At 38.0% G+C, this 25,155-nt stretch overlaps 1 protein-coding gene and 1 long non-coding RNA gene across 2 annotated transcripts; both read left to right on the top strand.

Moving 5' to 3' along the window:
• Positions 1–1,136: 1,136 nt before the first annotated feature.
• Positions 1,137–20,048, top strand: LOC121733658. The gene is made up of 3 exons (XR_006036590.1): positions 1,137–1,148; positions 2,181–2,182; positions 19,740–20,048. It is a non-coding gene; the product is annotated as an uncharacterized LOC121733658 (long non-coding RNA).
• Positions 7,706–16,465, top strand: LOC121733653 (cytochrome c oxidase assembly protein COX15 homolog). Its single transcript, XM_042123975.1, has 9 exons — positions 7,706–7,798; positions 7,968–8,113; positions 8,374–8,506; positions 9,736–9,868; positions 11,513–11,699; positions 12,691–12,946; positions 13,384–13,539; positions 14,147–14,259; positions 16,147–16,465. Exons 2-9 carry the CDS (start codon positions 7,970–7,972, stop codon positions 16,285–16,287), a joined length of 1,263 nt encoding a protein of 420 aa, XP_041979909.1. The 5' UTR covers positions 7,706–7,798; positions 7,968–7,969; the 3' UTR covers positions 16,288–16,465.
• Positions 20,049–25,155: the final 5,107 nt, after the last annotated feature.

Raw genomic sequence — 25,155 nt, 5'->3', positions numbered from 1 at the left:
TCTTGTCTCTGGGATTCAGATGATCTCAGACTGGCCGTATAAGCATTGTCTAATAGTATCTAAAATTAAATAAAAAAAAACAATAATCCATTTTTAAATTTGTCAACTTGTTGTCAGCAGACTTCAACCATAAATAAAAGAGTTCGTATGTATAGGCTTGTCACTCAAAGATCTGTCATTTTTCCTAGTAGTAGTGTTGTAGTGTGTGTAACGTTTTATTTGTTAAAAATATATATGATAAAAGCATAATTTTAAAATAATATTAGCTCGATGCACTCCTTCACCATATAAACTATAACTGAGCGAAATTTCATGCACCTACGTTTCCCCATTTTTCGTAAAAAGGGTTACAAAGTTTTTCTCTCACGTATTAATATATAGATTATACTTTGATCACTAATATACAAGATACACAGTCCGCGGCAAAAAACGACCTCGCTAAAAGAGCACCAAACGCAACATTCTGGTGGACTTTCGATTTAGTAGTGCTCGAACGCTCCGCTGGGAAACATGCCCCAGTGCTCGTTCAACAATTGTAAAAATCATACGTTTAAAACGCAAAAAAGGATGGAATTTCATATTTCCGGCACATCCGGTAAGTATTAATTTTGTAGCCGTACCTACGTTTCGTTCGCCGATTGAAACAAAGAAAACAACGCGCTCTGAAAAGAACGCACTCCGTCTCTGTATACGTTCGTTATAGAAGTTGAAACACAGAAGAAAATCGCTCTGCAAAGAACGTACGTTCGCAATCACAAGAGAAACAGCTGTCCGTGTAATAATACCGGACATGAACCGGCCTTGAAAAAGGCATTTTTCTAATAAGAATTCATCGCAACACTACACTACGCGTCTTCACATCGAGGCTACGTCGAGCGAGGGATATTCGCAGCGTGGCGTATAGTTTGTAATAATAATATTTATGTAAAAATTTTGTATATAAGCAACACAAATTTCTCAATAAAGCACTTCAGTTCACCACAGTAAATCGAGTTTTACTCTTTACTCCTCCGACCTCTAGTGAACTCTTAGAGAGACCAACCGGTCCTCTAAAATTTTATCCTAATATATTTCATACAATTGTATTGTATATATTATATATATTGGTTTTTCGTTAAGAAATCAACAAAAAACAGTTTTAAAATTAAGTTGTAAATAAATCAACACGAGGTATAAACCATCTCAATTGCGAATACTCATACTAAAGGTACTTATAGTTTATCACAGTAGTTTATCATGCCCACTTGAAATAAGGAATGATGCAAGACAAAAGATAAATAATGTGGAGATTGGATATCAGTTATAGCACGGCAAAGATGCAAAGAATTTTTCAAGCCGACATTAGCGAGCGTTGTATGTTCTAAGCATTTATATTCAATGTATACACGTATATTTTAGTTAATTATAAAATTAAATATATTAGAACAACATAATATTACAAGTAAAAAATAATTACTCCACACTCTGTACATTAAAGTTTGGAAAAATTAAAAATGGACTATTAAAATTATTACAACAACAAAAAAATGTTGAACAATTCGACTCCACTCATACATCCCTTAGTAGTCTGTGGCTCATACTTCACTTCGCCTTGTTCCAGCGGCGAAGGCACTGTAATAATTTAAACTTTAAGTTGAATTTTGTTTGAAGCGTGCGTCGTTCGTAAAAATTTATTGCTTTGTAAACATACATGTACATTGTTTTATAAAAAGATCTTTAATAATTGCTGTGATTATGGTTGATTTTAGATAAATGCATACTTTTGTAAACTGTATTACTCGGCGACAGATTTTCGAGAGGTTTTGTATGGCACTGTGTATCTTGTATATTAGTGATCGAAGATATTATAGGTCTTTGAGGAAACTGGAAACTTTCCAGTTTCCTCAAAGACCTACCTATATAATTCTTTTCACTTTCCAATTCTGTTTCCACCAAGTTTCCACTTTGCACTTTCCAGTTTCCCTTTCTACTGGAAGGTGAAAGTTAATCCACATTGCCATATTTGCCTGCAATCTAGATATATTTGAAGAAAAAATAATACTTAAAATGTCAATATTGTCCGGCCGTATGTACATGTTCACCTTGGTTGGGTCAGCAAAGTTGAATCTGAGCTATCTACACGATCAACTCGTCTGTCTTGACTCTTGGCTAGGCTGTGGAAATGTGATAAATGGGACCAGTGGTCCCGGACCAGTATCTAAACCTCAAAAGACCGCAATAGCGCTGGCTTGTATAGCTATATTATGTGATGAAAAGAAACGTAAAAAAGACGGCTGTAGATGAAACGGTGGTGGTTAATAGCAACGTAAAAGGCCGTATACACGATCGGTTCCAACCACCAACGGAGGTCCGATGGTTGGAACCGAGCGTGTATACGGGATTTAAGATTTTTGGCTACTGGCACTACACACCACATGCATGATGCAACGCATCCGACGATCAATTTACGAGTTACGACTGAACGCCGACAAGCGTCTACACGGTTGCGTTTCAACTTGGTTTCAACTCAATCACATGTTCTCTATTTGACATTGGTTGTGAGCATAAACCTACAATGCTAGTATATATTAAGTCTATGGTTGTTAGGGATGCGCTCACTACCAAGGTAATTGAAGGTTATTTGGTTGGTCAACCAAAAACAAGCGTCTACACCATAGAGATATTAAACCAACAAGAGTGGCTGTGGGGGCGTGGCCGGTGTAAGTGAAGTATGACCAAAACGGGAAAACTACGCGAAAACACAATTAGTCGGGACGTGATTGTCTAAGCGTATACTACGGGAGTGTTTTTTTGAAATGCCTAACTGTTCGGTGGTTGTGTGCAAGAATCGAAGTGACCATAAACTTGAAGGGGTCACTTTTCATCGCTAAGTACCAAAACAATTTTGTATTTCCAGCATTTTCCACCAAAATCTCATTTTTTTCGTTAAAGTAATTGCATTACAAATTTTCAGTCGGGTACCTACTGAGCGAAATATGTAACCTAACGATTGAACGCATAACATTGCTCGCTGCTCGCTAAGTGTAGCGTGCCTGGTGTTGAAAACAGTCTAAGCGAGCAATGAAAATTGCGCATATTGAATCGGTCGCATTCCGTGCACGGCCGCTGATAAGCGCCGTGAGATAGTGATGTACCTGTCATTTCTTGTTGTCGATACAGCACGTTGCATTGCCGCGATTAGTACGAGTAATAAACTAATAACAAATATTAAGTAGATGATTTTGATAGTTTAATAAATATTTATAAACATGTATATGTGTATGTGATTATGTATATGTGTGTCAGGTGAGCTTTTTAATGAAGACTACATTATGTATCGTCGTGATCGCTGCTCTACCTCTAGCACTAAATCAGATGGTGGAGGTGTCTTGATAGCTGTGTGATGTGTCACGCCATATACAATCTATGCGTATGAAAGATTCGGAGACAGATTGCGAGGACCTGTGGCTCCTTTTGAATATTACAATAAATAATACTCGTAGGAAACTTGCCTTGTGCGCTGTATATCTCCCGCCTCCAGTCAAATCCGATAAACTGGTTAATTTTTTTAATAACGCTGTACCTAAGCGCGTCACCGCGCCGACTAACTTGTTTTTAAAACTTAATTACATTGTCTTTCCCGAGCCCGTGTTGCAGACCGTGGGAAAATTGCCGCTTTTATCTGTCCATTGTAAATATTTGTCCAGTGTTTATATTTCATGTATGTGTTTGTTGTTATGTTTAGAAGATATACTTATAAGTTATAAGAGAGTGCCGTTTGTGGGATCACAGACTGACAGGGGGCCACGGAAGATCAGGCGCCACGGCTTGCCGCGGTCGATGCCTGAGTGGATTACCCCTTTAAACATGCGGTGTGTGCATTGCACAACCATAGCCGAGTTTAATTTTAAGTAGGTAGTTAAATGTTGTATGCGTCATGTCAATTTACTTGAATTCCTTGTTTTATTGTTATTTAACTCTGGCTGTGTTCTGTCCCTTTCACATGTTTAATAAAGTTATTTTTATTTATTTATTTATTTAATGTAATAGATCTTGTAGACGACATTGTTATGCTGGGCGATTTTAATATTGGTCTTCTTGGCTGGTCAGTGGTGGACGGTACCAACTATTTGACGCCGAATAATTGCAACAATACTCTTGGGAGTACCCTAATCAATTTTATGTGCACTAATGACTTATCTCAATTTAATTGCATTCGTAATTGTGACAATAGGCTTCTTGACTTAATATTAACAAACCTGAAAGATTCTTCTGTTAAACAACCCCCCTTCCCTCTTAGTAAGTTAGACCCTAAACACCCTTGTTTACTTTTGAGTCTTCAGCTTCTTGGTACAGAGTTATTGCAATCAAAATGTCGCAGAGATTATAACTTCTATAGGGCTGATTACACAGCCATTAATGGACACCTTGGTACGATCAAATGGGCCGATAATTTAACATGCTGTGATGATGTTGACGATATGGTCGAGTTTATTAATAAAACATTATACGAGGTATTTGAAACGCACGTTCCTAAGCGTAAAAGGGCGCAGTCACACTATCCGCCGTGGTTCACCAAGCCTCTCATTAAACTCAGAAATGAGCAAAATAAAATTAGGCGCCGCTACTTAAGATACAACAATCCCAGAGATAAGATTGAATTTGACATTATAAGAAACAGTTGTCATAAACTTTTAAACAAATGTTACATGGATTACAAGAACAAATTAGATCATAACATACAAAACAATCCAAAGGCCTTCTGGAGCTATGTTAAGGCCAAACGTAGTAGGCCAAAGGGTAAATCGAAATATACCTGATCAAATGTTTCGCGATCAAAAATGCGCTAACACTGGTCCCGAAATTGCTAATTTATTCGCATCTCATTTTTCTTCTTTGTACTTCCCTAGTACTAGTCTCGCGCAGCGACCGATTCCCTGTAATGGTCAAACGCTAGGTAAAATTATCATATCCGAAGCTCAGGTGCTTGCACAAATTAAGAAGCTTGATATACACAAAGGTTCTGGGCCTGATGGTATACCACCGATATTTATCAAAAAGTGCGGTAAAAACTTGAGTTCGCCACTTACTATTGTTTTCAATCGCTCATTGTGCACTGGGAAGTTTCCAACACTTTGGAAAAAGGCTCGTGTAATCCCAGTTCACAAGAAGGGTGATGAAAGCAATATTCGCAACTATCGACCTATCTGTATTTTACCGTGTTTCTCCAAGCTCTTTGAATGCATAATTTATCAAACGTTTTCACTTCATATTGAACCCATTCTTTATGACTTCCAACATGGTTTTAGGAAAAACCGTTCAACTGAGACCAATCTCCTGGCTTATACTTCACACATCGCACGTATAGTTGATTCAGGCTCACAGGTCGATGCTATTTATACCGACTTTTCCTCAGCGTTTGATAAGGTGGATCACGTCTTGCTGTTGTCTAAATTAGAGGCGTGTGGTATATTTGGCACACTTCTGACCTGGTTTGCTTCATATCTTGAAGGAAGAATACAATTTGTAAGTGTCAATGGATTTGAGTCATTGCTTTACGATGCTCCATCAGGCGTGCCCCAGGGATCGCACCTTGGACCTGTGCTCTTCTCTATATTTATCAATGATATTGCTCTTGTAATAAGATACTGCCTTTTATCTATGTTTGCAGATGAAATGATGATGATGTTTAAAACTATATTTGACCGTTCACTCACTAAGAGAATTTAAATTTCTTAATTTAATATTATTTCATGCTTTTTAAACTTGTTTTCGTTAAAGTACAGAATAATTCCTATCAACAGGATCATATTATATCCCAATAAATACTATCTAGGAATGTCCTTTTGGGTGAGGACGTCAATATGAGTCCAAACATGAAACCTCCACTTTGAGGTCATATGGAGCTCGGCTCCTATAGAATCTAGGTGATGCTGCAGCAGCAGCATGCAAAAATTTACTGTTTATCTACGTCTTACTAGTTGTTGCAATTAAAATGAGTCCAAATACAAAACTATTACTCTAAGTTGGCGAGGAGTTGGGTATCCTTTTGATTACCAGGTGATGCTGCAGCACCAGGTCAACTTTCCATTAATGTGCAAATATTTATAAATGTCACGAACTAGAATGCAAAATATAAAGCCCACCAAACGACTGCAAGTTGCTAATCGGCCCTTCACGAACCAGATGAACCGTGATTTTCCAGCACGGAGCAGGCTGATGACGATGAACTATAGCTTAGAACACTCTCGATCATGTCAGCTTTCAAACAAAAAAACTATATCAAAATCGGTCTACCCGTTTGGATGCTACGATGCTACGACGCCACAGACAGACAGACAGACAGTCAGACAGACAGACAGACAGACAGACACGTCAAACTTATAACACCCCTCTTTTGTGTCGGGGGTTAAAAATCGAAATAATCTTTTATTTTTGACCTCATGACTTTGCATTACACTGTGACTGTGAGGCAACTTACACGTTAAAAAGTAGGGTAGATTTTAAGTTTGCAAGATTTAATTATCTAAAACAAGATGAATCTAAATAAAAAACTTGTTTAAAATTATATTGGGGCAAGCTATTAATGCTAAAATTGTTCGCGATATGCAGCAACGTAACTGCTCGATAGTAAATTTATCGACAGTCAATCACTAGCGTAGGTGTGAAATTCTTTGAATGTGTTTTCTGGACTGAGGCGCGTACTTACACAGTAGATAGTAATGTGTGCGCAGCAATGAGAGCATCGCTTTGAATGTGTGAGTGGCAGGGATTTCTCAATGTTGGGTGTAATTTGTGTAATTATTTAGTTGTCAATGTATGTGTAGTTTACATCAGCCCCTCTTGCATAGAAAGAAAATTTTGTCTACACGTATTCTCGATGTTTGATGGCTTTTCTCTTCATATCTATTGACCCTAACATGACATACATTTTTCTCGTGTAGATCTGTCGTCAAAATCTAGCGACATAATGTCAAAAATTATTTTGACATTATGTCATTATTGACAATATGACTACACACGAGAGTGAGATATCTCGAGATTTTCTCGTTTGCGCATCTTAGGACGGCAGGACCCAAACAAAGTGCGCTCGGCGGCCCATCTCTTGTTTCTGATATCTGTGGTCTACACGGTTGATTTTTGTTCCAACCCTACCAAGGTGACCTCTGTTGGTACTTGGTGGTTTGAACCACTTTTGAAGCAAAAAAAAAAAAAACGATCGTGTATACGGCCTTTTAAGACTCTTTGCAGACGACAGGGCGGGGCAGGCCGGTCGATTTCTCTGCGTACGCCCGTCGATGTCTGCGGCTGCCCGTGCCGCGTACACAAATCACACGCCGTCTATGTTAAACATTAAAGTACTTACTGCATGTATACTGGTTTGTGATCCATGGACCATGGCGGACAGCCGCGGACATGCGCCGCCAGTGCACGCCAGGCACCTGCGGGCTGCGGCGCGGTCTTTTTGCCCGCCGCGCCGTGGTAATTAGGATTCCCTTTGTGCTATCGTTCGCGGTGAAATTGACCGGCTCGCGGCTCGCCAGTCGCCCCGCCCCATAGACGTATTTGTATAGGTACTGTCGTACCCCGCCCCGTCTGTATCTATCTTTTTGTTTACGGTACCTAAGCGCCGTGTCAAATGTCAAATTTGTCACTTTTGTCAGCTATCACTCAACTGTCACTTGTCAGTTGTCAGTGCGCGAAGCGAAATATTGTGAAATTTTTAAAAACTCATGAATATCTCTAATTAAAATTTTATGTTATACGAGAAATATAAACATAAGTGACTTAGTTTGAAGCTCATAACTGTTCTGTCTCGGTAATTATCAAAGCCATGTATTTTGGCATTTCTTCGACTTTCTTCCTATATTTTATCAAAATTCATATTAAATTTCTTGAAATAGGTACTCGTATAACTGCATCCCCCTGAATATAATATAGACATCCTAAAAGTGACTTATAGCCAAGTGTTAAATTTAAACTTTCAGAGATGTTGCTGCAGCTGCATCGATGTTGTCAACACTTTAGAGTGGGGCCCAGTAGATTATTAGTTTCCAATTCTGCCCTGCACTCGCGTGTCGCCTCTCGCCAGCTGATAACATGTGCCCGTAGCAATAGAAATGAAGTTTTAAGGGTAAGATTCATAGTAACATACTTATTAAGAGTTATAAAACTCACATAAATTACTTTCAATCTGCTCATGAATAAGACTCCCTGCGACTTTATATAAGTATATTTTATAAATATAACATGGTAGATAAAATGAAACAATAAGGTTTTTCTTAAAATCAAAACGAAAGACACAAATCTTGCCTTAATTTAATCCTTTTCTACACCTTTTACTTTGTATAGATTGTAAATTCTTTTTACAAAATAATATATATTTTTTTTCAGTTAAGCGACAAAATCAAGCAGTGCAGTATAATCGCACGACTATGTTCCACATCCCCAAAGCCGAAGACCCCCAAGGTTGTGGGGTACTGGCTGCTCGGGTGCAGCGGGATGGTGTTCACGGCCGTGGTGCTAGGTATGGTCAGCGGGTACTTGGTGTTGCTGTATAGCATATATTATATAGTGCGACTTGTAGTCGGCACTACTCACGGCAAATAATTTACAGTTGAGGGTGCTTGGAAAAATTTTCAGGAAACTGTAACAACTTTCAATCTAGTCTAGTTTCTGGCACCTGTTGCCTTAATATCATTTCAGCTCCTTTTCTAATAAAAACAGCTGGTGTGTTAAAGTGGGTACTGACCAACGTGAGGAGGTGTAATGCAACTTATTACACAGTAAGCATTTGTGCAGTTAGTACCTTGCTTTATTTCCTTCTTTTTTTTATAATCTTTATTTTTCAGACTTCTTGATTTTTCTTTTAGCTTAACCCACTGACTCTAGCGGGTCAGTAGTACCATAGACTCGGTCTGTTTGCCCTTTTTTGGCAAAGGCCTCAAAGGAAAATAAAACAGACCGAACCTCTTCAACTATGTTGAACGAAGAGGGAGTAATAACGCACTTATGCTTGCTGTGTAATAAAATTACATTAGACCTCGTGTCATTCATTAGTTTCCACCTTTACAGTCAACAGTGTTGTGCCCTTGTCTGTTATGTTAGATAAGAAGCTCATAGACAATACACTGTATTACTATAATGTTTGCCTATAGTGTGGGTCTTTAAACATTGAGGTACAAACATAATTTTAATGGTTTTAGATTATTATTTAAAAATGAGGCATCTTTGTTACTTTGCTCATTGATAAGGCTATGAAAGTTTATTCATATTATGTAAAGATCATTCCATATTATCATTTTTGTTAACGATAGTTATTAATGTGTATATTCATAACTAGGTTTTTAATTAAGTTGTACTTACATAAACAGCAAATAAATTGGTGTTCAATATTTGTTGTTTGATTTTATAACTTATGTCAAAACATAGAAACCCAATGTATAAAGCCATATTTTACAAATTGCAAATAGTAAAAGTTAATAATAACATGATAATAAGTACACATATTTAAAGTTTAGTTTTACATATTTAAGTTTAACCATGAAATAAAAAATAAAATAAAATTTCGATAAATCTATTGCTTTCTTTATAAAGAGGATAGGGCAAGATGTAATGGTTAAAGACTTTAAGAATCAGAGCATAATAGCGGAATACTAAGATTCACTTAGGTACCCCATCTTTCTCACTTAAATTGTGTGATGTCCCACTTAAAGCATTGACATTTTTTCTAGCAACATTGTATTATGACCACAGGTGGTGTCACCCGTCTCACAGAGTCCGGTCTATCCATGGTGACATGGAAACTGCTAGGAGAGAAACTCCCCACAACGGAGGAAGAGTGGAAGAGTGAGTTTGAGCGGTACCAGCAGTTCCCAGAGTATAAATAGTGAGTTCACATGTTTAGGGCTCCCAAACAAAACTGCGAATCCGTGTCGCATCGAAATGTAATTTTTAATATGAGTTTTGTCGCAGATTTTTGCGATGCATATTCAGTTTTGTGTAGGAGCCCTTAAACTTTTTTTTTAAGTTATTTAATTACATACACAAGCTTTAGCTATTCAAAAGTACTTTTAGAATGGTCCTACTTGTTAAATAAAATGTCCAGAAGAACTAATTTAGGGAATTACGATTGAAGAATGCAAATGTTAGAAATTTCCATTGAAATCAAGTTAATTTGTAAGGGATTAAAACAACAAATAGGCAGCCTTAGACTTTATTTAAGTCTTATTATATTGGAAATTTTGTCTACTTTTGTATTCATTTAGTATCTTTTATTAGTGTGCATCATCTAAACTCCGATTTATAATTCAAGATCAAAAAAGCTACTACAGTACGTCACTGTCAAAGGTGTCAAAGTGACATAAATGTCATTGTCAAGTGAATATTTCAGGTTTCGCCAACCTTTTTGCAATATGTTACTTTATTTATTATCGGCATTACTGGTCAACATAATGATTAAACAAGGTTTTTGTCAAATAATCCTTATTGATACAAGCTTTTATATTAACATTAATGGTTTTTACTAGAACCCAGATGAAACTCTTACATCTTAGTCTAAATAGGACGTCTTTTATGTTTGAATAGCATTCGTCCCTCTCGCACTTACATAGTTTACACTTTACAGTATAGGACAAATGCTGCTGTAAAACATAATATGAGACATAATTTTATCATTTTAATACTAAGGATAATATGACAGGATAAACAATACCATGGTGTCATGAAAAAATGGCAGCGATAAGATAACGACCATAAAGCGAGCTACACACAATTTTTTTGCTATTTTGTAAATTAGGTACATGTATATTTAGATTATAATATTAAGTATGTTACTTTAGCCTGTAAATTATTGCACCAAATGTTATGAATACCTGAAGTGATACCAGTAAAATACCAGGTATACTATTTGGTAGTATTACGAATGTTTAAGATTTTATTACGGCGTTTTGTATTTATGTAAAATAAAATAACTCAGGTTACTTATTTAAATCATCTGATTAAAATTACAAATAATTAAATTATCTAAGCCTAGCTTTTTAGAAAAAAGGAATATACTGTTGCACAAATATTTTATTGCAGTGGCAATATTGTAGTAGTTTTTTTGATCTTGAATTAAAAATCGGAGTTTATACTAATATTATAAATGCGATCAGGGCCGGTTTTAGCACTACCAGCGCCCTGGGCGAGATGGGCGCCCTTTTCGTTTTGCGTTCGGCGCCCCGGCGCCCTGGGCGGTCGCCCAGCGTCGCCCCCCCCCCCCCTAACGCCGCTACTGAATGCGATAGTGTGTCTGTCTATTACATCTTCACGGTCAAGCCGCAAAACCGATTTTATTGGGTATGGAGATTGGAGATACTTGTCCCGAGAGAGGACATAGGATACTTTTTATCCCAGAAAAATGTGCGGTTCACGCGTGATAAACAAATGGCGCAACGGAGTTGCGGGCGTCATCTAGTGAAGAACATTTCAATCATTATCGTCCAATTTACGACTACGTATTATGTTATCGCCAATAATACCCTAATTCCAGTAAGAACATGAACATGACCCTGTCAGAGTTCAAGTGGATATGGTGGATGGAGTACGCGCACCGCATGTGGGGCCGCGCGATAGGGGCTGCAGTCTTCCTGCCCGCTGCGCTCTTCTGGGCCACCAAGAAACTGGATAAGGGCATGAAGATAAGGGTTGCGGCGTACTGCGGGCTTGTTGCTGCACAGGTATTTATAGACCTTTTGGGGCCATCAACATAATTCTGAATGTTTGATTTTTCATGCATTGTGCCGTACTTATAACTCTGCAAGCTGCCTAGCGCTGTTGTGTAAATACTACAAAATAAATATTACTTGTAGCCCGTACCGGCATTAGGGGGGAGGGGGGGGGGGGGGGCGATGCCGGGCAACTGCCCAGGGTGCCCGGAAAAAAGGGCACCGAAGGCAAAGAGAATGGGCGCCGCAAGCTCCCACACACTACCAGCACTTACAACTTACGGCTTGTAGGTGTCTACAAAGAATTCGGTAACGAATCTAATAACTGAACACGTGAGATTTATTGCGTTCAAGAGTGTATGCTCAGACAGGGCCGGTTTTAGCACTACCAGCGCCCTGGGCGACATTTCTTCGGCGCCCATGGTGCTGGTATTGCTGAAAAATTTGGCGCCCCTTTTGTTTGCCTTCAGCGCCCCTTTTTTTCCGGCGCCCCGAGCGGTCTCTTGTGTCACAGTGTTTGTGCGCGAACGGCTCAACAGATTTTAATGAAACTTTGTATGTACCATCGAAGAAATTTATTCATAGGTTGTTGACGGAACTGCGTCATTTGGTCGGATTATGTCAATTCAATGGGCTATGTCCGATGTGTTTGACACAATGCGACTAAATTATGTAGGTCTGCCTTCTGCCCATGAATCAACTTCCCTCATAGTATATTCGTTAGGCCTGAGAATAGGTTTTTATCTACTTTTGATATTGATACAAAAAATAATGTATATGACAAAACAACGTTTGCCGGGTCAGCTAGTAGCCTAGTACATACTAATATAGTATTTACTTTACCTATTTACTGCCGCACTCAGAGTGAAACATTAGTTACTTAAAATATGTAATTAATTCTAAATTTTGATATAAGCCCCATAATATATTATCTGTCAAACTCTTCATTAAATTGGAGGTTAATCATAATTAAGTGTCTCTGAGTACGGCGGTTTAATTTCAGGGCCTAATGGGCTGGTACATGGTGAAATCCGGTCTCGAAGACCGCTTCGAGGGTCCCAACGACGTGCCGCGAGTGTCACAATACCGGCTGGCATCCCACCTGGCGCTGGCCTTCACGCTTTACGCCGGTCTCCTGGGCGGAGCGCTCAGGGTGCTTCGCCCCGCTGCCGGAGCCCTGCAGCAGGTGCAGGGCCTGAAGGGACTGACGGCGTGCGCGCATGGAGTTAAAGCGATGGTGTTTATTACGGCTATATCAGGTAATTATACTTATTACTTACATTGGAAGATTGCATATAGTCTGCCAAAAAAGTGAAGAAATTAAAAAGAGGCAACATCGTAGTGTTATCCCTTTCAAATCAATCTAAGAAAAAAGGGATGACACTACGATGTTGCCACTTTTTAATTTCTTCACTTTTTTGACAGACTATATATTTTTGTAAAAGCAATGCAAAATACTTTTGTTATTTTTTGCTGTCAAACGTAAGGTGCTCCCACACAGCACTCAGCAGTTATATTGTAACGTTATAAAACATTGTGTAACACGATAACATTCTATAACGGCATGGAAATACTCTGAGTCCCGGGAAAGGACATAGGATACTTTTGATCCCGAAATAATGTACGGTTCCCGCGCGGTAAACTAATTTTGGCGCAACGGAGTTGCGGGCGTCTGCGTCATTCCAACAATTTCCAGGTGCATTCGTAGCGGGTCTCGACGCTGGTCTCGTGTACTCGTCGTTCCCGAAGATGGGCGAGCACTGGGTGCCGCCGGAGGTGCTGCAAATGACGCCCACACCGCGGAACTTCACTGAGAACCCCGTGACCGTGCAGCTCGATCATCGTATACTGGGTAAACCCTTCGGGTTTTTTACTGGTATGTGCTCAGTAGCGGGGGGCGACGCTAGGCAACCGCCCAGGGCGCTGGATACAAAGGGGCGCCGAAGAAAAACAAAAAGTGCGGGGCCTTTTTTTACCACTACCAGTTATACCCTGGGACCCTAGTATGTCGCCCGCGCGGTCTGGTCCGCATGCAGGTGACGGTATGACCCTGGCCGCGCGCGTGATAGGAAAATCATCTATGAAATTATAGGATGCGAACAACAAGCGGGTGATGACACGCACGACAGGAGAAACGCCATAATACAATATTTAGTATTTTTCAAAATTTTACATTAAGTATTTAAATTTATTCTACAAACAACTAACCAACGTGGGCCACCGCCTACGGCCTCGCGCTCCAAGGGGCTACGTGCCCTTTAATTTTTTTAGGATTATTTTTTTTGATATTCAAATTTTTATTTATAAAAAAAAATGCCAACAAAATCTAAAAAAAAACAAACCGTTCTCTTGTCATCCATGAGGGGGCTTCACAAAATATATCTTGCCCACATCAAATTTAGTTCTAGCCCCGCCACTGTTTCCACCATGTATAACCTGGAATATGTTTAACCCTTCAGGTACGAGTACGCTGGCGCTGGCTACCGGCGTGTGGCTGCTGGCGCGGGGCAAGAAGCTACCGCCGACCGCCAGGAACGCGGCGGTCGCTGTTGGTGCGATGGCTTGGTTGCAGGTGGGTGTAATTAGGTTTTCTTGAGTTTTTTCCGTTTTCACCAACTACTCCCTAAGAGCCATACCTCACCGGGATGCCATGGCGACGTCTGGCGTCTCTACGACGCCGCAAAGCGGTGTTTTTCTTAAATTCTATGAAGATTTAAGAAAATACCTTGAAAAAATGTATCTGAGGATATCACTAATCAGCGACTGATTGATGTGACGGAGCAAACAACTGGCAACGTCGCCAGTCACCGCCTGCGGAGCGTTCGACCTGGCTACTTGGTAATGTCGCCAGTCGGTCGCCAGGTGACTGGTGAGTTACCCGTCATACTCATCTCAATTATAAACTACTGGGCGACGCCGCTGGCCACCACATATTATGTCACATAAACCGATAATTTATTTCAATTCGCCAAGTCAAGCAAAAATTTATTATACTAAATATGCCTATATTTTATATACTTACAAAATACAGGTGTAATTAAACCTTCCTGCCAAAATTTTTCCAGGGCTTAAGGTGGCTTTCGGATCTTTGCCGCGAGCGACCGCGACCGACGAAAATTTAAACGAAATGCCACTTTATAACATAGGCGATAGGTTTCATTTTACTCTACCTACTAGCTTTTACGCCGCCGCCGGCGGCAGCGTGGGTCGCCACCAAAATGTCAGTAGAAAATGACACTTATATTCTATGTCATAAGTTAGCATTTTATTTGAATTTTCACCGGTCGCGGCAAAGATCCGAAAGCCACCTTTAGGTATCATTAGGAGAGTTCAATAAATAAAAAAAAATTGGGTGTTATTTTTTTAATGACATATTTTATCCCATTTAAAATCGTAGCAGAACGGTCACTCGCGGCGGAGGGTATAAGCGGGGGTAACGCGGGGAGAGGCGCGCGTGCAGGGGCACGTGACGCGCAGACAACGCGTCATGTCCATTAATTGTAGTGATTTTTACGATAACTTTCGGAAGCTATTTCTCAACATTTTAGTACTGAGTGATTATAAAAGAAAAAATACGTGTATTTTTATTTTTAACAAGTATTAATGTATCAAAATTTGGCAGGAAGGTTTAATTGCATCCTGTATAGGCATTGTATAACATATTGAACTAGATTAAAAAAATATCTGAAATAGATTATGTTTAGATCCAATTATTTCATCAACGACTGTTAAAGTTAATGCTCGAATTAGTATTTGTACGTGGGAGAGCCATGCTTCGGCACGAATGGGCCGGCTCGACCGGAGAAATACCACGTTCTCACAGAAAACCGGCGTGAAACAGCGCTTGCGCTGTGTTTCGCCGAGTGAGTGAGTTTACCGGAGGCTCTTCTGATGCTGCGAGTGTCAATGGGCGACGGAAGTTGCTTTCCATCAGGTGACCCGTTTGCTCGTTTGCCCCCTTATTTCATAAAAAAAAAATCACGTTACTCTTTCGTTTTTCAAAATATGAACGAAAGAAAAGTCATGACATTTTAACAAGCTGTTAACACTAACGTCGGTGAAATTGAGACTTAACGCCTCTAGTACTCCGACGCTGCGAAACGCGAATATCTGCGAAACAGGAATAGGGCGAGATGCAATATAAGCCATTGTCGTGTGGCGAATACATTTTAATAAAAAACTTAATTTTTTATTAAAATTTATTGTTACTCCTCTTAAAATCTATCGGATGGTATTTTTTCCCACATCAAAATCGATCTTTTTTGCGAATGTCCACTATTTAGCGATTTCGAACCACTGCGCGTCGCGTCGTAGAAACTCACGTAGAAATTCAATGATGAGTTTCTACGCGTCGTAGATTCCCACGACACGATGTCGCGTCGTGGTACGACACGACGTCGTATCGTGTTTTTGTGTCCCGGCCCTAAGCTGTGGAATTTTATTTTGACGTAATTTACAGGTGACGCTTGGCATATCAACTCTGCTGTTGCACGTACCGGTATCGTTGGCGGCGATGCACCAGGCGGGCTCGCTGGCGTTGCTGACGCTGGCCGTGCGACTCACACACGAGTTGAAACTACTGCGGTATATACCCAAGTAGACGAAGACTAGTAGATATGTTACCGATAATGTTCTTTTCTACAAGGTGTAACAAAACTAAGTTATAATATTATACTTTAGAGTTAAGCGTATGTTATGTGTAGGCGTCTCTTGTATAGAGTTTTTCTCGCCGGGGTTAGTTCCCGAACCGGTGTTAGGCACCGTGTAGACATTCTGAAAATATTTATTTTAAAATTCAGAAATAAAACACTTTTTATTTGATTTGAGTTTACTGTGAAAGTAGCAGGGCTGAAAATTTTAATTCGTGATTTTCCCATACAAAGGTTTAGAAAAAGTTGCTATTTCAGCACTGCTACTTTCACAGCGAACACTTTATAGGGGACATATGCACAGTGCACACCCTAAAGTATTATCACTTAGTTTTTTTACATCGTGTACAGTCTATTCGCATCAAAAATATCAAATCACCGACGCAATGATAGGCTACCTTTCCACCAGAGCTGAGCGGAGCTGTGTTGCGAGGAATGTTTTTGAAAACCAATAGAATCGCTTCATTGTCATGGCTTTGCCATGACATCGCTCAGCGCGGCGATGCTATTGGTACTCAAAAACACATTCCTCGCAACACAGCTCCGCTCAGCTCTGGTGGGAACGCAGCCTTAGTCGTGACTCGTGTTATTGGGTCGTATGATTACTCTCTTTTAAGGCAAATAGGTACAATGCTCCCAAAGTGATAATGCGCATAGAAATTTTCGTAATTTTTCGGCAACGAACACTTATTGACGGACCGGCGACAGCGGACAGCCTCCGGCTATATGATATTTACTTCTATTTCCTTTGAACAAGGTGCAAAATGCAAGTGCATTGTTTGGGGCTCTTACGTTTTATGAGTCGGGTGTTTTCGACAATTAGCGAAGATTTCCATGCGCGTTATTAATTCGGGAGTACTGTATATAGACTTTAGATGAGATTTTGCCTTTGACATCTTAACAAAATAGTCTTAGGTCCAATTTCATCAACGATTGTTAAAGTTAATGCTCGAATTAGTATCACATCGCCCCTTTCGTTTTTCATATGAATTAAAGAGAAGATATGACATTTTAACAAGCTGTTAACACTAACAGACGTTGGTGAAATTGGGCCTTATCGTTTCTACCCAAATGTAAATACAGGCGTAAATAAACCGATTGGAGACCATAGAACAGAGCGCCTCAGAGCAAAGACAATTAAGTGTAATAGTCGAATAATGAATTTAGTCAGTATTGTGATAAGTTAAATGCATTTGTTACATAAATACGTTTTGTTTACAAATTTTATTTTTTATTTCTATGCCAAACAAGTATTTGTGTTTATTTGATTGACAAATAACACATTTGCATAGGAAATGTTACAACCACTACACCGATTTTGGTGCAACTTGGCTCATTCGAGAGTAGAGCAGCCAACAAACGTACTTTTTACGTTGCGGAAAGCATCCAAAAGAAGTCGGTTAATAAAATACAAATTGTTATTCACAAGGTGATTTTATTGAAAATTTTAATTGCTAATATTGCTTAAACTTTAACATTTATGTACAAAACAGTTGGCGCGTCGTGTGCGAAAGAGACGCAGCGATCATACCACTCTATCTCGCTCTGACGATCGGTCCGATAACGTTAGCATACCGATCCACGCAGCACGCGAAATAATCAAATAAAATGCCACTTTATGAACTAGGTTACAGGTTTCAATTTTGTCTACACCACTATAAAGCAGTGGTTGTTTCAGTCGCTAGACCATGGGTTCCCAAACTTATTTTGTCTACTGTCCACTATGAAAACAAATTAATTTATAATGGTATTTTATTTGGATTTTTGTCGGTTGCATGCTGCGAAGATCACAATGCTACCTTAAAACTTAAACCATTTCTCATTCATGGATCTTGTGCGTTTAATTTTTATCTGATTCCTACAAAAAATCGGATCACCATATAGAGTGAAAACAGCGAAATAATACGAAAAATTTCGTGCTGTGACATTTAAAGTCCGAGCTAATAGATGGCGCTTAACACAGTATAATAAGAGTTGAAATAGTAGCGGAAAATTATAAATTATTGTCTGTGAATCACATATTAAGTAGAGTGTAGGAATAAATTAATCTAGTCACTACCTCAAAAACAGCAGACAATTACTTTAAAGAGTGTGAATCGTCAGCCGCGTACAGATTAAGCGAGCAGCCTCGCGAAGCTGCCTCGTGAGGCAAATCTTCGGTCGGGTTGGTCAAGACGAGCCTCGCTCAAGGCCAATGTACGCGCTGCCTCGCCCGAGCGTTCCACGGCCCGAGCCTCGCGAGGCTGCTCGCTTGGTCAGTACACGTCTAAAAAATGACAAATGACGACTGAACATACTATATAATCAGTTTCAATTAGTTTCAGCGCCATCTACCGATAAAAATATAAAGTTGTGCACCTAAACATACAGGATAAAAATAAATTTCGAAAATATGGCCTTATCATGTTTTAGTATGAAACTTAAATTATTAATATAGGACGTCTCGTGAAACGGTAAGTATTCCACAGCGGATAAGCTACACATGGTGCTTAAAGTAAAGGTTAATTTAGAATAACACCGTCTTAGATATACAAGGTGTAACAAGTGATAATACTTTAGGGTGTGTATGTGTCTCTTATATAGAGTTCACTGTGAAAGTAGCAGCTCTGACAAAGCATTTTTTGTGATTTCAGATTTGTATAAGCAAGCGTCCCAGCGTCATGAATTTTCCCATATGAAAGTAAAAAATACTCTTTCAGTGCTGCACACAGTGAACTCTATACAGGGAGCTCATACCCTGAAATATTATCACTTATTACTTTGTCACACCTGTATAAGTCCCGACCGGGACAGAAATATCTCCGTCACCATTTACATTCTAATTCAAAGCACTCACGTAAAGTCTACTTTTCTACTAAACTTGCTGTAAAGAAAACTATCACGTTTTTTACAAAAGTAAACTTTATTTTAGTGTGCTAGAGTCGATAATTAGAATAGGACGACGGAAAATTTTCTGACGGTCGCTAAATCCAGGTGACAATATGTTTCTTCCTTTCGCTAATACGTTATACATATTTTATACTCTGTCCAGTGTGTTGAATATGATTTTCCCACAACTCGTGAATAAATTAACTACAATTTGTCATCGACTAAGTTACTATTATTTGACACTAGAGGCGCTGATGGCAGTCGAATTAGGGTGGGTACTTGGTTGTACCAACTTACTTTAACTATAACTGTAATTTTAACTATAACTACAATGCAAAATGTCAAATCTTTGGTTAAAGTAAAAAATGGACGCCATATTTAACCATAACCACAGAGCTCGATAAGGCTTTAAAGTTTAAATGAACGTGGCGAAAAAAGGAACTATCGCTGTCATCATACAAAAACGCCATTTTTGACAGTTCTCCTTTACCAGCGGCGCCCCCGCCCACGTTCATTTAAAGCCTTATCGGACCAGCAACAGACGTCTGTCAAAATCTGTGGTCAAAGTGAAGGTTACAGTTAAGTTAGCCTTAACTATAACCATAACTTTGACCATAACTGTAACTATAACCACGCCTCTGGTGTAACCCACCCATATAGTTAACTTTTTCACGGCAGGTAATAGAAGCTCACACTGAGCACATATCCAATGTAATCTCTTGTGAAAGACATTAAGATCGATTTTAATGTTTCTTTTTTAGTCACTAATTTATTCAAACTTTATTTTTTTAATTTACAAAATAAAATCAAACCTTAATACCACTTTGATGTTTCTTGTTCTGGTCATTAACGGTGGTATGAATAAAAAAATCTTAGTGAACGTTTTAACAGCTTTCTAACTAAAATGTTCACTAAAGTTAAAAACCGTCTTATAACACTCCATATGAATAAACGCTTGCTAAGCCTTCGCTAAGTAAAATACTACAGTTCACACGACTGCACGCCAACTGCAAATGAACTGCAATCCAACTGCGCGTTTGGTTTGCAGTTCTATTGCAGTCGTGTCAACTGGATTTAAACTGCACTTGAACTGCAATTTGCGGTTGGATTGCAGTTGAAATGCGGTCCGTCTGTAGAGACCCTTACTGATTCTTGAAATTGCAATAATGTCAGAAATCGCGATAATATTCGATATTGCGTCCATTTTCAGTCTCTTAAAATGGTCTTAAAGTAGGGCCGAGGCTTCACTAAAGTTTGCGAACTCCTATTTTACGTTTCGAGCCTAAACAACTGTTAGCAAACGTTTATTCATAACGATTATGCTTAAAATAGGTTTACAACAGGCCTATTAAACATGCGCTATTCTTTGACAGCTGTCACCTTAAAACGGTGTTAGAGCACTGTTAGAGAACCTTTATTCATAATAAATTTTACAACAGGCTTTTAAAGCTTCTAAAAACCCACGCTAAGTTTTTATTCATACGACCGTAAGAGTCCGGGTGCCCTCGCAGTTCTCATACAAACGTAATACCAAGATAATTTCCCATACGAGAATATTTAGCATATTTGAGTTATTATTCAGCTTAAGATAGTAATTACCTAGGTTCCTGTACAGAGAATAACTGCAAAATATTTACATACCAAAAATATGAACGATTATAATATTTACATACTAAATTGTAATCGTTAATATTTTTTGGTATGTAAATAATATTTTGCAGTGAATCTCTGTACAGGAACCTAGGTAATTACTATCTTAAGCTGAATAATAACTCAAATATAGTAGATAAATATTCTCATAAGGGAAATTATCTTGGTATTACGTTTGTATGAGAATTGCGATGTCACCCCGACTCTTAAAGTATGCTTTTTTGTTTACAAGATTATAACGGACGTAGATATTTTGGCGGTCATTAAACAATAAATAATCACATCTTAATTGTCGAAGTCCTTTAAATATATTTACAATAAGTTCAGTTAAAATACATTTCATATACACATATCTATTGAAAATTTAGAATCCAGACTTACAAGTAAATACAACGCCCTACACTGCCATAGTCGCGTCAAGTTTGTTGCTTCATCGGTGCAAATGTCAAATAGTGACGTAAAAGCCAAATAATTGTAATGGGACGATTACATTCAGCCACTGCCGCTGCTACTCGCGCTGCCGGCAATATTGCCCTGAATACTTCTGCGGCAGTAACGACTAACGACACGAGTGAGCGTTTACACATAGCCCTCTAGCCGTGTCGTTCAGCGGGCAGCGGTATGATGGGTGGCAGCGCGAGTGACTATTTACATTCTCGCGCTGCCCACTTTCCTTCCCCACAGGGCTGAATGTAAAAGGCCCATAAGGGCTCTTACTTATAAAAATAACACAATGCATATTATGCTACAATGTTTTGTCGTAGTCTATCAAGCCTCTTTTCCAATATGAAGACTTGACAAGGCAAAATGTTAGTAATAAAGTGTTCACATCCAAATAAATTGAAACTGACAATTGTACTGATGATTTACTGCTAGTTTAACGCGAACAGGCTATAGAGGCTTTAAACTAAGGGCATGTTTCACCACTTCCTGATAAGTGACAAATAGGCTATCCACCAATTAACTTGACATATCAAGTATGGAGAATCTGTCAAAAAAGTTGTGATTATATGACGATATTCGGCACTTTATCAGGAAGTGGTGAAACAGGCCCTAAGTCCTGTATAAGCGATTTGTACCCGTTTTTTGAGACATTAACATTTTAATTTAGAAACGAATTTGAGACATTAACATTTTTTTACAGAAAAGCGTAACATTAAGATTGTAAATCTTTCGACAAGCCATACACACAATATGAAAAACATAAAAATCAGCACCGATTTTTAAAAGTACTTACAAAGTACATACTTAAAGAATGCTGTTTTCGATTTAAAATTTTTGATATAGGGAAAGATATCTATGAGATCTTAATAAAAGTATTCTTATATTAGTGGACCGACACATCAAATCCATTGTTTTTCTATTGTAAGGCCCACTTGCATAGATCTGAGTTAAAATAAACCCAGGTTAAATATTATAATCATCACTTTCATCATAAACAGAGGGTTAACTTTAAACAAGATCTGCGCAAATGGATTATTAACCTTAAAGTGCATTATTTTAATCTTGAAACTTATGTTACACATTACCATCTTTTGTAACTGAAAATACATACATAATATGAGAGCAAAATGTTAATGAATGGCAACAGAATATTTCATTTCAAGGCATAAGTGTATGTTCCCAAGAGAGTCTTGAACTCTCATAATTCGTTAAAAACTGTAGTGGCTGAGAGACATATTTATACTTATATTTTTTTGTGTTTTTTACAAATGCGTTTAATATTTTATTTTTGTTACGTGGTAGGCCAAATTATAGGGCCGACATAGTAAACTGTTATTTATAAACATTAAACAATAATAATAATATGAGCTATCGCTACACAAAGAGAAATGATTTTCCTCCTTACCAAAAAAATAATTTAAATACAGTCTGATAGTCTTTTTCTGGCATAATATTAGAAATTAAAATATGACAGAAAAAATATCAGACCTTGAATATGCAGTTAATATTTATTAGTAAGAGGTAAGTAAAAAATACATTTTATTACAATCATGTTCAAGAATCATAACTCTTTACGTTGCAAAATAGACAAAAAATACACATCATATTTAATTGTTGTTCTATATTAAATCACTTAACCGGTGATAATTTTTACAGCATTTTATTTACACACGATACATCGTAATAAATGCAGAAAAATTACAACATCCGACGTATACATACTTATTTAAAATAACATTAATAGTTAATTACAACTAAATAAGTAAAAACACATAATGGCAGTAGCATCTTAAGTTCATATTGCAAAGCGCTCGCTATTATAATAAATAAATTGTAGGCCGGTTGGGGTAAGAGAAACATACTCTATGTACCCCATCAAAATATCTATTATAGCACTTGACATACTCACTAATTATACTATTTTAATGCAACAATAATGCAGCATCGCTCCATCTTTAACCCAATAAAATTCCTATCAAATTACATTGTTTAAAAAAATTTGCAACGTAATGCTACATTATATATGGTAATACTATTTTGCTGTTTGATAGGCATATCAACGACATTACGGATTAAATCAACAAACAAGGAATGTGTCAATGTTGCATTAAAAATATCGAGATATACCAGCCAAGTCTACAGATATTTTGACCGGGTTTTGTTACACTCCCGTTTCCTCTTACCCCATCTCATTTATATCTGTATAATTTATATAATTCCTTCAGGCGGAGATTTGAGTATAACATTATGATCACGAAACGTCGCGTATGTTTAGAATTTAGATACGCAATTTCCTGTGATCATAAATTGAAAAAAGTTTAGCAATGTGTGATGAAAAGGCACGATTTTGTATTAAAAATATTGAGAATGTGTAAATAATTTGATAAACGCTACAAAATAAGAGTCACAATAATTTCGTTTAACCGATGTGCGAAAAAACAAGTACATTTATATATTTTTTTATAAACATGCGTTGATATGTAAAATTTAATTTCTACAAGAAGCTTTTTAGAGCATTATTTACAGGGTTGGGGCACTTTGCTTTAGGTCTGTCGCACTTGGTCGCGTGGCTTGATGTGACGTGTTTTATATGAAAGATCTTTACATTTAACACAAAAAGCCAAGTAACAATATTGTGGGTAACTCATTACAACCTTTTTTATAAATCGGTAAATAGTTTAAAATATGCTTTTATTATGGATAAACTACCGGAGAAATTGTATCATAGGCAGATGGCCCCTGGCAGACCCATGTAATTTAGCCATATAACCCGAACAAATAACTTATGTCTCGGAATCAATTTCTCTGGAAAAGTGTTCACGGCGAATCGAGGCAGTAGCGGTCATTGACCCCCTGTCAAAAAACTTGTCATATTGCATCATTTTCTATATAAATCGCAATTGACAATGAAGTGGGCGATAAGGTATTTTGTATACTCGATGTGAACTGTATCACTTCGAACTCAATTATTCATATAGATCAGCCTTCTCCAAAGTGGGCGATAACGCCCCCTTGTGGGCGTTGAAGGCCTAAAGGGGGCAGTAGCCAGAATGTGACCCAGAAAAAATGGGGGTGTTGTGTAATGTGTAGAGGCTTGGGGACATTCGTAATTTCATTTTATGTGGATGCATATATTTAAAATGTATCTATTCCCTCACATTATATTTAATTTTTGGCCCGAATTTCATTCCTAAATTTTCTGCAATCAAAAATAGATTCTAGACTAAAAGGTCAATGACCGCTACTGTCTCGATTCGCCGGGTACACTATAGTCATTCAAAAGTATAATAAATACTGTAACATAATATTATTATATTATATAAAGATAACTTTATAATACAATATTTAAATATAATTAACTCAATGTAAGGGACGCATGCTTAGACAAACATGCAAAATATGTTACAATAAGAAAATTTTATCTGCTACGAGCTAAAATAATATTATATTCTCATTAAAATAAGTAAATAATATTAACTAATGAGAAAAGAGCGCGCGGTATAATTAACAGTAAGTAAGTATAAAGTAAAATAATCATCTGTTTTTATACTATTACCATTTGCTCCAAAAATAGCTCTTTTTCTGATGACAATAAAAACCTTTATAGTTTATATCATTAAAAACTGCAGTGAGCAAAGGTTCAAAACACTGGCAGTATGACAAGTGAGAAAAAGTTACAATTCTACTTCTAAGGATGGTGGCACGTGTTTCAAATTACAATTAACGACGCCATCTTGAAAATTTTCAAATTCACAGGAAAATCCTGTCAATATTATCAAATTAATGCTGGCTTCTCACGGCGCGTGATACTGATAGCATGAGCAGCGCCACGCCGAGCCGATTTGTAAGTACGAGCG

Source organism: Aricia agestis, chromosome 14 (assembly GCF_905147365.1).
Source record: "Aricia agestis chromosome 14, ilAriAges1.1, whole genome shotgun sequence".
NCBI classification, from domain to species: Eukaryota; Metazoa; Arthropoda; class Insecta; order Lepidoptera; family Lycaenidae; genus Aricia; species Aricia agestis.
This window is presented reverse-complemented; position numbering and strand designations above follow the sequence as displayed.